The sequence below is a fragment of the Neopsephotus bourkii genome, unplaced genomic scaffold (genome assembly GCF_033783945.1).
Source record: "Neopsephotus bourkii isolate Nb327-2 ecotype Australia unplaced genomic scaffold, CSIRO-AGI_Nbou_v1 NB_53, whole genome shotgun sequence".
Lineage (NCBI taxonomy): Eukaryota > Metazoa > Chordata > Aves > Psittaciformes > Psittacidae > Neopsephotus > Neopsephotus bourkii.
In genome coordinates this window covers 10,212,359-10,229,137 of record NW_026900570.1, presented here as the reverse complement: position 1 = coordinate 10,229,137, position 16,779 = coordinate 10,212,359, and the positions used below count along the sequence as shown (strand labels likewise).

The following is a 16,779-nucleotide window of genomic DNA, read 5'->3' as shown; positions in this document are numbered from 1 at the left end:
ATGCACCTTCTGAAAGTTAAACTATTTCTTAAGCTTTGTACTGCCATTTAAACAGGAAAAATGAAACCTTTACTAATCTCATGTGTCCACATGTTTAAATCGAACACCAGGGAATGTCTACCCTTGAAATCCAGTAAAATGCTGTAAATCCATTGCATTTTTTATTGTCTCTTTATACATGCTCCTACCCTATAGTAGGTTTCTGGGAATGATAACTGCTCGTTATCTTGCAAAATTAAACACTTAGAATTTAGGTGGTGCTTTATTTCCACTTCACACAAATAAATTATATACATTGTCAGTGTTTTAATATTTTAAAATAATTGAAAATCAGTAATGTGAAAAATCTGCAATGCAAAAAGGAGCCTTGTAAAAATAGAGTAGATAATTTAAAATTGGAGAGACTTGAAACTTGCCATACCACTCCTAGAAAGTAATTTTCTACTGCCATGTTTTATTTGATTAGCTGTAAATATAAATGCAAAACATTATGTGTGTGTCATATATGAGTATGCATAAGAACCTGGTGTTATTCAAGATGGAAAGCAACATGAAGCAAACCAGATCATCCAGATTACATACTAAAATTGTGTTTGACTACACTTTGGTATTCTAACATCTCTTTGTAATCTTTATTTTCCAGAAAAGTGAATTTGGAATACTTGATATAACAATATGTCATGATAATAACATATAATCTCTAAAAATTTGCTACCCTGAATTCAAAAGTCAGGACCTATATTTTTGAAAACTGAAACCTAGATCACCATTTAAAATGCTATTCTGTTACGGTGTGAAATCTGTGTGAAACCAAAATGTAGCTGCTCAACTTAAAAGACAAATCAATAATAAAATTAAAGATGTCCCTGGTCCTTTGTCATAAGCAGGAGACAGCATGGGGAGTTACTTTCATGCCAGTGTTTAAATCTATAGTCAGAATATATAGCCACCTTTACGCATTTGACACACTGGCTTTCAAGAGGTATATTTAAGAGATTGTTTAGAGGTTAAGATAAAATGCTGTGATATATGAAATGGAAAAAAATATTTTCTAAATTTATTTTGAGAAATTCTTAATTTAGATCATACTTATGCATCTATTTGAAGTTGTGTAATTTATTGTTCTGTTAATTTAGGAATGTGGAAAGAAAAATGTCAGGGCTTCATAAGGCATGTGATTCATTATGGTGATATCTCTGCCATGAATATAACTTTCTTAATGGTGAAGACTTTTCTAATGGCAGTCTTATGACAGTCATAATACTTCAGGGGCAAGAAAGAATTACTGTAATAGGCTACTCTTGTATTCAGAATGTGGCACGTGGAGTGTCATTCCTCTGCCTTGTTTCTAAGAGGATCTCAGAACTTTATAAGCCAAACCAGTACTCCCGTATTACAGTGGTTTTATTGTCTATTAAATAAATAATCACTATTTATAAACCTAGCTTTTAATGTTGTAAAATCACCAGTATTATGAAATATATAATACACATTTCTATAAACATGTCAGCTGGGTCTTCCTCAGGAAGTAACCTGGCCTAATGGTACCTGAATGAATGGCACAAGATTCAGGCCTATTCAGGTACAAGTGGATAATGCTCTGTAAGAGTGGATAACATGTAAGAGTGCCACAGGAGTGTAGTTATGTCACACTGTGGTTGTTTTAGCATCATGGACTGATTTTGGGTACAGTTGGTAGTTTGTGCTAACCTGAGTTTTTAGGTACAATGCCAAAACATGGCTGTCAAGTTTTTGAGTATGGATTAAGGTCATTATCAAACTGTAGTTCAGATTAATTCTTTAATGAGGATAAATCTAAAGCAACCATTACAGTTGTGATGAATTTCTGCTACAGTTCTGAATAGAAAAAGGATATTGCGCTTTTTTAGCAAGTTGGTCTGTATAAGGGAATTTGTAATTTTGGAGCATGCTACTATGGTGTATGTGGTTTATGCCTGTATATATCTTACAGTGAGTATGTCCATCTTGCTGCAAATTCCTCTTATGGTCCACATTCTCCCCAATTATTTGTACCCACTGGTACCTACTACCAGTATCCATTGGTACCTAGTACCAGTTAATTATGAGACAATATTCTGTGGCTCATCTTTAACTTGGTGACATTTATCTGTGTGCAAGGGTTAATTTTTAATTTCTTTTTGTAATAATTAATCTATTTTTAAAAATATATCTCCAAGAAAGTAATTAATAATCTTGAATTTTAAATACTTCTATTAGCTAACTTTTTTTATATGTGAGAATTTTTATAATGAAAAAAGTGCCAAGCATCTGCAGTAGGAACTGTGTAGAAAGAATGTGCCCATCATATAGTGTTTTAAACATACAGGAGAGTGGTACAGTCACCAGTGGATAAATAATTTTTTAAGAGTGAAATAGACTATGTAACCCGTGGAAATGCTTCTGCCTCTCAGTCTTTTCTTAGTTTATTTTACTGTTTCCAGTTATTCAGTAATTGGAGGTACTAAAAGATGAAGGCTTCTCAGATATTTAGATATCTTATGCTTAATTTTAATTATCACCACACTCAGTTGTCTCAGAGGCAGTAAACCATCGCAGCTGTCAGACTGTACTTGACTGTCAGGGACACTAGTCAGATGCGGAGATTGGTTTTTCCAGTCTTCTGAGTAAAATGATAAACTATAAAACCAGTCCTGGTGGCAGAAATGCAAAATTACCTGGGATGAAATAGGACATAAGGGAAAGGTTTCTACTTTTTGCCTATTTAATTTGGAGCAGAAAATGACTAGATCATTACATTCTAACCAGAATTAGTCCCCACAGGATATTCTTTGAAAAATTGGAAATTTTTTTTTATCATAAAAATCGGGACTTTATTTGATATTTATATCATTATAGTTATATGGAAAAATTATATGTGTTCTTTAGAAAGACAGAAATGGGCAGAGAGCAGGAGATTCAGTCACAAGTTCCTGCCTGTGCATTATGTAGCACATAAAATTAGCATTATGTCCCCACCTTCTGATTGATACTTATTTTGACCACATGCATTCACAAATATAAATACTTGTAAAAACTTCCATGTTGAATAGAAGAGGTTTTGTCATCTATAATGAATGAACACCTTTCTGCATTTTATGAGGCTACCTTAGGGACACATGTAAAATGGGGAGCTGAGAGATCATGAATCAAGGTATGACTTCTCCCCTGACAGATGTTAAGAGCATCAATGAAATTATTAACTTCTTTTTTTTTCTCCAGTAGATTAAGAAAAAAAAATGCTGAAGGAAGGGATATGGTTCTTTCTTTTTACTGTAAGTTTTTGTGAATACTTCTTTAAACTATTAAACTTACTTCACACTTCTGTAAGACTTCCTGACAGCAGCATTGGGCATGGAATTACGAAGAGTTAAGTTCTCATGCATAGAAAGCTCTGCAACCTTGGTTTGTAAATGGTGATAACAAGTAAAGAGTACAGTTAATTTTCTCATATACCTTTGGGTGTCTTATTCCTAAATGTTATATTTTTTCTTATGGTACTATTTTTAGTAGTTCCAAACCTATAAGCACCTTATAATAATACCATTTTTCAAATTATGCTGCCACTGACAATTTCTGTATTTGCATGTAGAATTTACATCAATCCAGAGCCTAGAGGGAGAGAATATTTCAATGATAGTTAGCTTTTTCATTAGAAAAAGGACCATAATTTGCAAATCCAGTAGAGAAATTACCATTGCAAGTCCCTCTGTCTTGCTGAAAGACTGAAAGCTTTCATTTTGCAAAGCTTTAAAGCTTCATTTTTAGCACAGAAGAGCTGCAGAGTAATGAGAATTCTCAAAGCAGCATGGTGAAAATTGCTTCTCTTAAGTTACTTTTCTGAAGTATCCCTAATAAGAGAAATATTTCGAAATCAAATTTTTTTGTATGATGATACAGGTTTGCATTTCCAAATATAATTGTAGGCTATCAAACCTGAAGATACGTATGTAAGTATGTATATTTATCTATAAATACATAAGCATATGTTTTCCTGTATTTTAAACTTATTATGGGACCAAGACTACATACTTGAAATAGTAATCTGTGTACTCTCTACTTCTCATCTACACACTCATGTCAATTTTACATGCAGCCAAATTCTCATATAAGCACGAGAGTTGATTTTAAACTTGTTTCCCGCCCTTATAAGTTGTGCAAATTTTTAACGTGTGGCATTAAGGCACTGTTACAGCATCTGGAAAGCCACTCAAAGTTACATGTATTTGGGTGTAGTGCTTTTAGGAAAGGCTTATGTAGCTCCTCGCGTACAGCTGCTGTGATTTTATTACTCAGGGTATGGACAGTTAAAACTGAAAGGCACGTGAGCTACCTTAAGAGCTCCCAGTAGGTGACCTGTACTAAGATCCGTTGTTGAGAGGACTGACTGCATTAGTGGTAGTGATGCTTTCTAATCATGGAATCGTGGAATTATAGAATAGTTAGGGCTGGAAAGGACCTTAAGATCATCTAGTTCCAACCCCCCTGCCATGCATGTGAAACCGGTGTCCTAAATTGACATCTACAATTTTGGGAGTTACCTAAATACAATTAAATTACTGTGTCTGTGATATTTGCTCCAAATATCATTTATGTCATTTCATAGTCTAGTTCTAAAGCTGTAGCCATTACCCTCATTGTAGGAAACTGGTCCTGACTTAGATCATCAGGCTTTGTTCCAGACTTTGCTGTATCGATAAAAAAAATAATCAACTTTGAGGGCTGGTTTTAGTGTCAAATATGGATTCATTTTAAAACCATGATTTAAAATTAAAATTTGTGTTTGCACCATTGATTTTAATGTGTGTTGTGTAAGCCAAGTCAGATATTCAGTCTCACATTTGGGACATTGTGAGCACATTTAAAATTAGCACATTTTAGAATGCTGTCCATTTGCAAAGCATTTATTTTAAACTCCAAGTTTCTTTTACTGGACCAGAAGACCAAATAATCCAGTACGTGTGTATTGAGTTGATTTCTATACCTTAGTGCGTATCAGGATTCTTGATTTTTCATGGGTTTTATTGTGTCGGAATATTCCATCAGTATGTGTCAGGCTGCATTTGAGTAGACATCAGTATTCAGCTAAGAGGTATGAAAACATTGTGAAAGAGATTTTTATTAGTTAAACAAAATTATCAGAAATGTGCTTGGTGCATGTAAATATTTAGACTTACATTTTTGCAACTATTCATGTATTTATATAAACACATGTCCGAGATGCAAGTTTGATCCCTTCAGGCAGAGGAAGGACTGAATCCAGTTCCCCTTTTCCTGTGTGAGCACACTTATGTGTATATGTCTAAATAAACAGTAAGTTAATATTTTATATATAGAATATAGTTCTTTTTTCCACAGTTATAGCACATACACTGTTCTTAAAAACAGAACTATTCCTCTAAAAATTACAAATATGTTTTTAGATTAAATTTAAAATGGATTATTTCAGAAACTAATCTCTGGCAGAAATTGTTTCAGTTGTTTGGGTTTGGGGTTTTTTCTGGAATGATTTAATTAAAAGACTAATACAGTTTCCTCACACTTTCCACATAATGAGATCTCATTGTAGTGTATTTTTCACTGAGTTCAACAAGCTACCTGAATCAATGTTTTCTACTACCTCCACTCCACTCTGTAGTGCTGGTGGCTTTCCCTTTCCTTTAGCTCTTCCCTGTGTTTGCACTTCAAAGGGTAACATGATTGTGTGTGTATAAGTGTGTATATTAAATTGGGAGAAAAAGTATGAAAAGAACATAAAGGTCTGACTTTAGTAAAGCAGCTTGTCAGTGGAGAAGCATAAGTAAGGCATTTCATGCATGAGTAGTAATAAAATTAATAGTATGACCTAAAATCTAACTATAAAATACTGAACAATAAATTATCACGTTTCTGCCTTTGCAATATATTTTGCTTAAAATATCTTTAAGACCAGAGCAAAATAATACGTAGATGCATATTTTCAGTTGATCTGACAGAGAGTGAATGGTTTCCAGGAGATGATTGTAGGCCGTCAGAGCAGAAATCCATGAACCAAGAGAGCACTTAACAGAGCACAGGAGTTGTTCCAGTTTGTATAATCAAAGGTTTCTTTTCTAACAGTATTAATGAATAAGCTTTCAAGTTCTTCCATTAGAACTTGGAAGAGCTTCTAGAAGTAGGATTTCTGAAAGATCAGACTCCCTCACACCTGTTATAGATCTCCACTCTTTTCAGCGTTGAGATACTGAGCCCACACAACTCTAATGTGTTGGTGACATGTGTCCAACATCTTAAAAAAATTCAAGGGTGCTTCTATTAACTCAGAATTCCTAAAAATTGGTTTGGTTTTTTTTCAGTGGAAATAGGTAGGATTTTGGATTAAGTATGGAAATATATGAAAGAGATGGGTATTGGACCAGACTGTAAGTAAAAGACAGTGACTACTGGCAGGAATTCAAAAGATTGTAACAGACCAGGTTCAAAGCATTCTTACCTCTGTATGCTTCCAGATCCTGGTAATACATGTTAGAGATCACAGATTAGTTCTGTTGGAGCCTGTCCTCTTTTTAGTGCAGTTCTGTGCTGTTGCCACCTGATCTCAAATTATTTTGATATATATTCCACCACATTTTTTTTAATCTTGTTTAGACGAGTAAATTCCTATCAGAATTTGAGTGATGTGAACTTGATTGGGTCATTCTTCGTGTTGGAAATGTTGTCCTTCATGTCATCTAATGATTCTGAGAGCAGATCTGGGGGGGGAAGCAGTGAGTGGGTTCTGCTGCCAGTTTTTTGGGTTTTCCTTCTATTGCCACCAAGATCACTCACCTTTCTGGGGAATCTCCCATTATAATATATGCTATGGAAACAGTGAGTCCTATAGTCTTTCATCAAAGCAGCATTAGTGTTCACCTTAAATTTCCTGGATTCACTGGTTTTAAATCAAAGAATAAAATATTCTTTTCCTTTTAATACCATGTTTGAATTTGACTAGACGTATGTATTGTTCTTTCCTAGCTGTATTCAACTAGCAAAATAATATATTTCTCTGGTTTATCCATTTAATCACTAATTCCATTTGAACATATTTCTTTTTAATTAGAATTGTGCAACATGATACACCTTCTCTGCATTTAGGAGAGTAAAAATCAAGAAAGCAAAGCTCATTTTATGCAATATATTTTGCAGTCATTTACTTTTAGTGCAATGAAAGCTGCAGCTACAGATGCTCATTTATTGTTTAGAAGTCAGGCTATTGTAGCAAGAAAGTGATCAACAGGGAAAGAAGTAGTTATGGTTCATAATATGTGTTTTTCATGTATTGCTTTTTAATATATTTCATCTTGTATTTCAAAAGATATATAGTAATGATAGAAAATTACTTTTATTGAATAAATGTTTAGTCTTCGGTGTCATTTGTAATATATATGTTGAAAATGGGTCATTTTCTATTTATCTGTAAAAGTAAAGCTAAAATTAATAATAAAACTGTTTAATATATGATTTTATGCTAAGGTTACATGCAATGCAATGGACAGAATAGGCCTGTATATCTGTTATACATCACATATGCTTGTCTGGTGAACATGTATTACAGCTATGGTTCATTATCCGAGTTAGATTTAGCTTTTACAATGAAGATAAGATTCCCTTCAGTAGTCTGCTTCTTCCCTGCTGCTGATGGCCATCCCTGGAGTGGTGGTGGCCAAGGGCGATGTAACCTTCCTTGCCAGCATTGCTTTCCACAGAGCAGTGTCTCCTCATGGAGATATTGAGTGCTATTTGTGCCAGTTTTTATGTGATCCAGGCTGAATTATTTTGTTTTGGTAGTCACTACTTTTAAATTACATTAACTAAAAATAACTATTACTGAAGTTTAAAATATTTGTAGTTACTTCAGCAGAAAGCTGTAACTGCTCTTGTAAGCAATGTTTTACATGCGTTTTTTATTTTCTGGAATATTTGGCCAAATTAGAATTCCTTTGAAGTCATCATTATGTATATTCAGTTGAATTTCTTTTAGAGGCTTTAAGCCTCTCCATATGGCTTTTCTACTAAATGTATTTCAATTCTAGCCAAAAAAGGTTTAATTAAATTTATTGCTTGCAACTTAAGCAGTTACTGTAGTGCCAGGCATCCACTGAGGCTCATGAACTTTGCTGTCCTCTTCTTTTAGTTGTGGCTATTCTGAGGAACCATCAAAGACAGAGGAGAAAACACCCTAAGTGATGTGTGGATAGGGAAGCTCTGAATTTGGCTCTACGATTGAACTGGAGAAGGGAGAAGGGGAGGAAGTTTACCTCTGGAGTTGAATCCCAGGTGCCTTAGTTTCAGGGTTTCTTTAATGTCTACAAAGAGCTGTGAAACATGTAACTAAAGCATGTCTGAAGCAAATGAAAACAGCAGCCTGCTATTGCCACCTCTTAGTCTTGTAGAGCACCAGGAGCAGATCTGCATTGCTAAAGCTAAGCTTTGCAGCCATGCAGGCATCAGTATGGTACCATGTAATGGGATTTTAATTTTAATTTTAATTAGTTAAAAATACAGTAAATTACAGGGCTTGATTGTTTCTTAGCCATCATTTCTATTAAAGAATAATACATTCTTTGAAATCAAACACTTGACTTTGAAAGTCGAGTGTTTTAAAAAATGTTGGAAAATGTCAGAATGAAGATTGTTCAAACTGTTTTAATTTGTCCCTTGCATGTGTGCATAACGATAAGATCTTTAATTATGTGATCACATAATTTTTCACAGGAGGAATGATGCCCAGAGAATGAATTAGGGGTGTTTATTAAAGGAAGCTGTTGCCTCCAGAACCCTTGCCTTAATTGCTAGAAAGTGTAGTAATTTTAGTAGAGAGCTGCAGGAATCAAAAGCACGCTCTCTAAGGCATTTGAAAGCTCCATTGAAAGACTGGATTTTATTCTCTCTCTTTTAAGGAGTTTTTATGTGATTTTAGAAGGTCACTTATTTTGGAGGTGATCTCTGTGTATGTAGTTGCTGTGGCACGCAGTCCAGGGTACCTGGGCTCTGAGCACAGCGGCACTGGAATGAACAAAAGCTTGCTTGAAATATGTGAAATGCTGTATAAATTCAAAGTCATCTGAAAAGAAAGGCACACAACATCTTACACTGACATGGCAATGCCAGGATTGCCAAAAGAATCCTCTAGTTTTTAAGTAGCCAGTTTCTGTTCTGTTAAATGGAGATAAACCATCAACTTACCACAGTCCAGTTAATTATGTGTTTTGAAGAATTCCTGCTGAATGCCATGTAGGGAAAATTTATATAATCATATGATTGTATTAGATGTCGTTATACCATATTGTGTAATATAATATATAATAAATATATACTATATAACGAGTACATAAAATATAAGATAGAAAGTATAATGTATAATAAGGAATCCCAGTTTGCCTAACATCCTGTGAGACTTCGGGAACACTGCTCGCTGGTGGGGATAAAGAGAATGAGCAATCACTTTGCAATCTGAAAAAATGAGTCAGGCTGCTACAAATACTCAGTTCACTCCATAAAACTGAGTGTTCCATGCGTATTTGCCATCACTGTATGAGATGAGGCAAGGATCTTGTAGAGGGAAAGCATCATGTAATCATTTAGAGTTGCACATAGATAGATGGATGTTTCTGTTGGTTTAAGTACTTGACTTTCTGCTGCGTCTGGTGTGTGGATTGTGTGGCCATCTCAAGTGTGCTGAGCCCTTTCAAATAACATTTTATTTCCCCCAACGCTCTTTGTAAGAGGAAAACCAGAATGTTAGAGCCAGATTTCTTGCTGATTTTATTGTATTGCCTTGTTGACAAGTGCTCTTTGGTGGAAGGAACTTAAATCCCAAAGACCATTTGTTCCTTACGATTTATGGAGAAGGTGGTATTTTAGGTTTTGCAGAGCTGGCACATGAGTGAGCATAGTGAGAATTTATGAACAAGTTTCAAGGTAAATATAGCCATAGTAAATAGATTATAGTTAAAATAAAAAAAATAGGTAATGAGGAAAAGAAGATATGGGGTTTTTCTGTAAGTGTAATTCTTCAGGACAAACTTGCTGATTATATTTTCATTTTCCATGGAAACCACTCTAAACCTAATATGAGGTATTTCACTTTATTTCCCAAGTGAAGCAAGGAATTTATTTTTAAAAAATCAAATATTCATTATCTGCTGATATGTATCTTATATACTGATATCAGTACTGAAATCTCAACTTTTGCTTATAAATTTTGATCCCTGCTCTTACTGATCTCCTTTCTGTGTGGCAAAGTTATATATGTTGGTGTTCTGTATTAATAATACTCCACATCTAATCATCACAGTAAAACCTAGTTAAAGCAACAGGTCAAAATATTTTTTTCACTTTTCCGTAAGTTTCCTGGTTTATGGCTTTCCTTGCACTTTTTTAAAATTACATTTACAATTTCTCAGGCAAATAAATTCATAAATCTCTTCTGCTTTGGTGAGGGAATGCATCTCTGTCTTCTCTTTCACACAACATTACAGCATTCCTTACAGTACTTTTTTTACTTCACAAAACTAGTTACAGAACATAAAGTGAATATCAATGTATTGATTGAAATGGACCAAATTCAGGCAATTTGCCTAAATTTGTTGTCTTAGAAGAGGTCAATACCATGAAGAGTGGAGCATTACTATATTCTTTAAATAGCACTGTCTGTATAAAATATGAAAACATGGAATTATTGTTTAAAATTCAGAATGCTCTTTTGTCATGCTTACACATGTTCTAGATGAGAGATTTTTCTCCTGAATTGGAAGGAAATGAGATAGTAGCCAGTCAGTTTATAATGTTACTCACTTGCCCTGCTCAAATGCATTTTTAAATTACTAGAATATCTACTTAAAGAGAAAAAAACCAACCTAACCTCAGAAGAGCAGGAGTCTAGGTTGCTATTTATCTACCTTAATAGGCTGGATTTCACATGGAAGAATCGGTCTGGCTTCTCATGTGCTAACAGTGACAAGATGCAGGTATCATTAAGTACCACGATCATGTGCCTCCCAGGTCTAATTCTGATAACCACTGAAGGAGTACTGCAGCCATGACAAGTCTTGTTAGTTTATTCATCAATAGATTTATTCTCTGTCTTAAACTGTATTTTGAAGCATTTCCGTAAGAAATTCAAATGTGGCAAAGAAAAAGTAATACACATATAGATGTAAATGTTCAATAGTTTATTTTCAGTGTGAGTAACAAGACATTTCAATGGATTGTGAAAGTGATTTTTTTTTCCTAATACATAATCCTTACAGTTTAAATTGAAATGGCTATAACTGATCTTTCGTGCTTACAAATGAAGACTATTTTAATAATAATCTGCTTCCATATGGCAGAAGCATATATCGTTGTATAATTCTTTGTCCACGAGACTCTCACAATATGTTCTTCAGGCTGAAATGTAGAGTTATTACTTTTTCCTGGTAGCTAGGGAAAATATTATGCAAGATTTCCTTTCTAAGTCACCTCTGAGATTTTTCCTTTCACATTTCATGCTTTTGAGTCTTTAGTGTGATCTTTGGGTGTAACTACATGAGCCTTTTTGCTTGAATCAGGAGCACTTTAGCCCTTCTGAATCAAATCTCCTTATTGTTCCTATTTATTGCTCCTCGATTCACATACCCGTCAGTTACAGGAAAAGCCAGACAGAAGGTGGACCTGGGTGAGCATAGCTAGCATGGGTAATTGCAGGCAAGGTCTTGTTTCACGGAGCCTGACAAGAGCGATTGAGCTGCCATCTCGAGTATGGTCAACCTGGGGTCACTTGGCTTTCAGTGCCAGTTGTTTGCTGGCACTATATAGTGATTGGTATATATATATATACAGCTTATCCTCTTTATGCACAGCTATCTGTAACAAAATGTTGTTTAACACATGGACCTCCATGCTGTAAATGAGGAACATATTGATCAGTATTTTGCTTTTTGTCTGTCTACAGTCACCAATTATAATAATGTGGTAGAAGCAAACTCAGATTCAGACGATGAAGATAAATTGCATATAGTGGAAGAAGAAAGTGTAACTGATGCAGCAGACTGTGACGCTAGCGTGCCAGAAGATGACTTGCCAACAGACCATACAGTATTACCAGAAAACAGTGAAAGAGAAGGGAGTACAAACAGTGGCTGGGAAGATGAAGGTATGTTCGTTTTCACTGATGATGCTATGTAAAGAAAGGTTTCTAAAGTGAAGGTTCACTAGAACTTTTTTTGGTCACTTTGTTGCCAACATTGTTCCCAGGCTAAATTTGAAAGCACTGCACTACACCAGCTACTAAGAAGGAGAAAAATGACTGCTACAGCTGAACCCAGGACACTGAAATAACATGTGATAGTCACAGTCAAAAAAGAAGTTTTCTAACATATTTGCATGTACATTGTAATATATTTCATGGGTTTTTTTATATTTAAGGCAGATTCAAAGATGCATTAATGTCACTGGCATTGTTAAGCAGGAGCTTCAAATGTAGAGCCTCAAGGGTGATCAGAGACTAGTCACTTGCTTTTTGTTTTTCTTATGGCAGGTCTCTGCCATAGCTCCCAGTAAGGTTCAGGGTTTGCTCAACTTACAGAGTAAGCCATAAGCCAAAACCATGAAACAGTAATATTCAGATGTAAATTTCTTTTTGTGAGCTGCCTCTGCCTTTTCCCTTGTAAAATATTACAGTAAAAAAAAAAAGAAAAAATTGGATTATTAGGTTTAAAATTTGCTCTCTTATTCATAATGAATCTGTGTTTCAAAAACACTGAAAGGAGGTAAATGTTTCACATATTATGCAGCAGCTTTAGAATCTGAAATATTGAAGCAATCAGGAAATAAGCCTTTTTTACTGTGGAATCAGATCCCGAGTTTCATATCACACAGCATGCTTACATTTGAGCCAAATTGGGATAAATGCATAAATTAGTGGAAATTATCATGAAATTTGGCCTTAGTTCCCTGAAAGATGGAGAATATTTTCTGTCATGTCCTTATTTGTGTCTGATCTCAAGCCACAATTCTTTAGTGTCTACCTTGTTAAAACTGGGGGTTTAAGATCAATTGCATGACCTCACATCTAAATAAACAGAAAGCAGTCAGATGGTCCCTAACTGCAATCCAGCTGAGAGAGAGCAGCTGAGAGTTCAAAGAATAGCATCAGCTCAGCCTGTTTTTACATAGCTGCTATTGTCAAGGTATGCTGTGCAGGGAAATGAGTATTTTGGAGCTAAATTATTAGGTAGGTAATTTTCTTAGTTCTTGTAATATCTTTGCTCTACTGCAGGAATTGCAGTTACATAAAAATGGGGTGTGTGTAGACTATTTCTTGAGCCCTTCAAGTGTAAGTGTAGGAAACCTGAAACAGGGAGTGAAGAGCAGCACTGCCTCACAGAGGTGCTGGGTGAAGACCCTTTGGACTGAATTTGCTGGAAATGTACCTACACACAGGTAGTCATGACACGGTGTCTTTCATCAAAAAATCTTCTAGGTTTTTTTCAGAGCTCTAGACATGGGGTGGCACCTTTTTTGACTCCTTATTTCAAATGTAGTCTTTCTAAACTTTTAAAATTAGTTTTCTAAAATGAAGCATTTGAACCAACTTCTAACTGTGGTTGTAGAATTCACTGTGTAGGCAATGTTTTCTCTGCCTTGGTCATTGCTGATGAAGACAGGCTTTCATCAGTGTTTAGACAGACAAAAGATTAAATAGTTGCCATACAGGCTTGCTCAAACTACTGTAAATTTCTTCTGTAAAAATGATGTATTCTGAAGCCTCTTTTATGGCAGTCTGGTGATGACTACATGAGAAAAATTAAGGCTACATTAGATTTTATGGAGCTTTGACTTGCTGTGGTAAAATATGCTTTACTTTATTATAGATTTCCTAGAAGGAAAGGTGTGACCTGAAAATTATTAGTCTTGGTTGCACATTAGAAATCTGAAGATTTCTAAGAGAGGAGTATTGAATACATGATTTCTCTCATGCAGGGAAAGGTACTGGCGTAGGTGTCTCTGCAACACTAATACCATCTTCAGGGCTAGCGAATACTTTTAGGAAACATACTACAGCAGTTTTAGTAAGTTGTGTTTTATCAGTAAAGTAGCACTGAAGGTTCCTGGGTTTAGCTGAACCTGACAGAATGAGCTTTTTACATATTTATTCTGTTCACAAATGCCCAGGAATAGAAACAACACAGGTAACATTTCTTCATCAGATGAGTTTCCTTCCATTTCTAGTCATTCTAACTGACTTTCTGAAAGACCTTCGGAACAGGTGTTTTAAATATAAGGTGTGTATCTCAAGAGGTTTAACAGAAACGGTCAAATGGGTTTGAAAAAGTGAATCATGTGTATCCTGCACAAGTTCTTGGCTGTACGCCAGCATTCATGTGTGTGATGATTCTGTAATGTGACTTTTTTTCCTTTAGTTTGAAGTAAAACCTTTGCTACAGGTGTTTGGGGTTTTGTTTTAAGTAAGGGTTAAACTTATGGACTTATTATGTTAATACATTTAAAGATATTTATTATGTATTATAAGTATTTAGCAATTCTAGAGATCTCAAGACCTGGAAATAAGATATCTTTGAAAAATTAAAAACGTCAAAAAATTGCCTAGACCTTGAAATAACCTTTACAAATTAAGGAAGTTATGACCTTGAAATAACCTTTAAAAATTAAGGAAGTTATGTTTTATGTTTAAGTTCTTCCTGGAACTCAAAAATTCCTTTAACTCATAAAATTTTAGGTTGAGCCTATGTGCTGTAAGATGGATTATGTTCTTTCTGTGTGGTGTGGTGGGTTGCTGAGGAAGGTTGATGGACTATTCTTTATTAATTCCATTTAGGAGGAAGGCTAAACAAGTGTGGCATCTTTTTGATCAAGTTTTTACTCACATAAGCAAACAACCAGGCAATACTGTAAGCTGTAAATAGCGCTTGCTACATGCATATCAGAAAATTAGTTCTAAAGAGTTTAAATTAGAAACTCTTGATGGGCTTTCGAGTTTGTTCCCTTCTCTGAAGATAAGACTGCAGTGAAAATTTCAATGAAGTCTGACTTTCTGCCTACATACAAAATTTCCATTTGCTACTGGTTTTAATTTCATCAGTATCTTACCCATGCAGAGATCTTTACAGTCAGCCTATAAGGCAGTGATTGTGTCATGCATGTTCGCTGCTGGTACACACTGCTGCCTGTGATCTGAAAATCATTAGTATTTAACCCTGGGAAGTCCCACTGTATCTCTAAACAGCTGCTCATAAGTGATGATGAGATACAGAAGTCCAAGAACGTGTTTTAGAATTACGTGGTACATCCAGATGTACCACATATCATGACCTAGATGTTATTCATGGAAACCTGTATTTAAGCTGTCATTCAGCGGGTAGCTCAAATTTCTTCTGGAATTCAGAGCTGGGACTTCTGCTTGGTGGAACAGCGGTTTAAAATCTGTTCACATCCCTTTCCGTTGCTTCCCAGCAGCTGTTTTTGCAGCGTGGTAATTGGCCTTCTGAAGGGACAATTGCAAAGTTGTCTTCCAGTATGGACCATACATAGCTATGAAGATGGAGCTCTAATTAACATTTCGCAAATTATTAATTATTCCTACAGCATTAAGGAAGATCACTCCCTGTGGAAAAGGGCTCCTCCCTGTCTTACACCCCACTTTTAGATATTGCAAAGAGACAGTACCAAACAGAGGTTCTGATTATTAGAATTGAGATGGTTTTCAACTTCATTGAGATTAATCTATAATGTCATAAATTCCTTGACATTCCCTTGGGAAGCATAGCTTTTATTTATACTGAAGCAAATGGAATTTATTAGCAACACTATAATTTAAATTTCTATAAGTAATAACTTACTGATATTCCCCCTCTTCCACAGAGCCTATCATAATGGAGAAAAATCACAAACCCTTTTTAAATAAAAATAGTGCGTTTGTATCACAATTATTTTTAAGAAATTAAATTTTGGATTTAAATTTTGCATTGAATTCTGAACCAAATCTGTGGTATCATGAGCCAAAATTTTAATTATTTCAAAATCCAACATAGCTTTCCTAAACACTGACAGAATGGCATCAGTGTCCTTTCCAGTAGGAACTTCCCCGTTCAGGTGACCCAACAAACATAAATTAGGAACAACTTGGGCAGTTTATTGATTTCAATCCACAACTATAGTGAGTTAAAACTTCCATGCTGCATCCTTGAATGCTGCAGCTCAGCAGGAGCTGGTAGAGTTTTGGAGGCAGGTAAGCTCAGCAGCGTTAGTTCTGTGGACATCTGGTACCTGCAAACTTGTACTGAATACTGGAATCGATACATGAAACATTTTTGTAGTGCACAGTTGATCTGAATTGGAGAGCATGTGTTTAAAATCCTTGTTTGTTTAAGCAATGGCAGCCTAAAAGTGGTTTCTAGATGATTTATAAGAAAGAGAACACGGGGTAGTTGTTCGCAGACTTGACCAGCAAACTGTCAGTCATTTCAAAAAACTGCTAATTGGAGAAAACAGTTTTTTTCATATATTTGGTTTATGATACTTTGGTTTCCAGAAATAATAGATCTACATTTGTAGATAGGGTTATTTAAGTAGCTGACTCTATTTGCTGGAGAAATACACTGTCCCTGTCCTTCTCTTAAAATTATGGCTAGTGTTTAATGTTGCTCCCTTTTAAGAGTTCATTTCTGTAATCACGGAATATCTTTGTGGTTCAACTGATTGCACTCTGATGAAATAATGTGCAATCCATATTTTTGA

At 35.2% G+C, this 16,779-nt stretch overlaps 1 protein-coding gene across 2 annotated transcripts in view; it reads left to right on the top strand.

The window, feature by feature from the left end:
• The window catches only part of ZEB1 (zinc finger E-box binding homeobox 1), a 122,621-nt gene that overhangs the window by 85,729 nt on the left and 20,113 nt on the right, over positions 1-16,779 (top strand). For both annotated transcript variants that reach the window (XM_061350365.1, XM_061350359.1), the window contains exon 2: positions 11,975-12,175. In XM_061350365.1, coding sequence (XP_061206349.1) covers positions 11,975-12,175 — 201 coding nt within the window. The remainder of the gene's footprint in view (positions 1-11,974; positions 12,176-16,779) is intronic.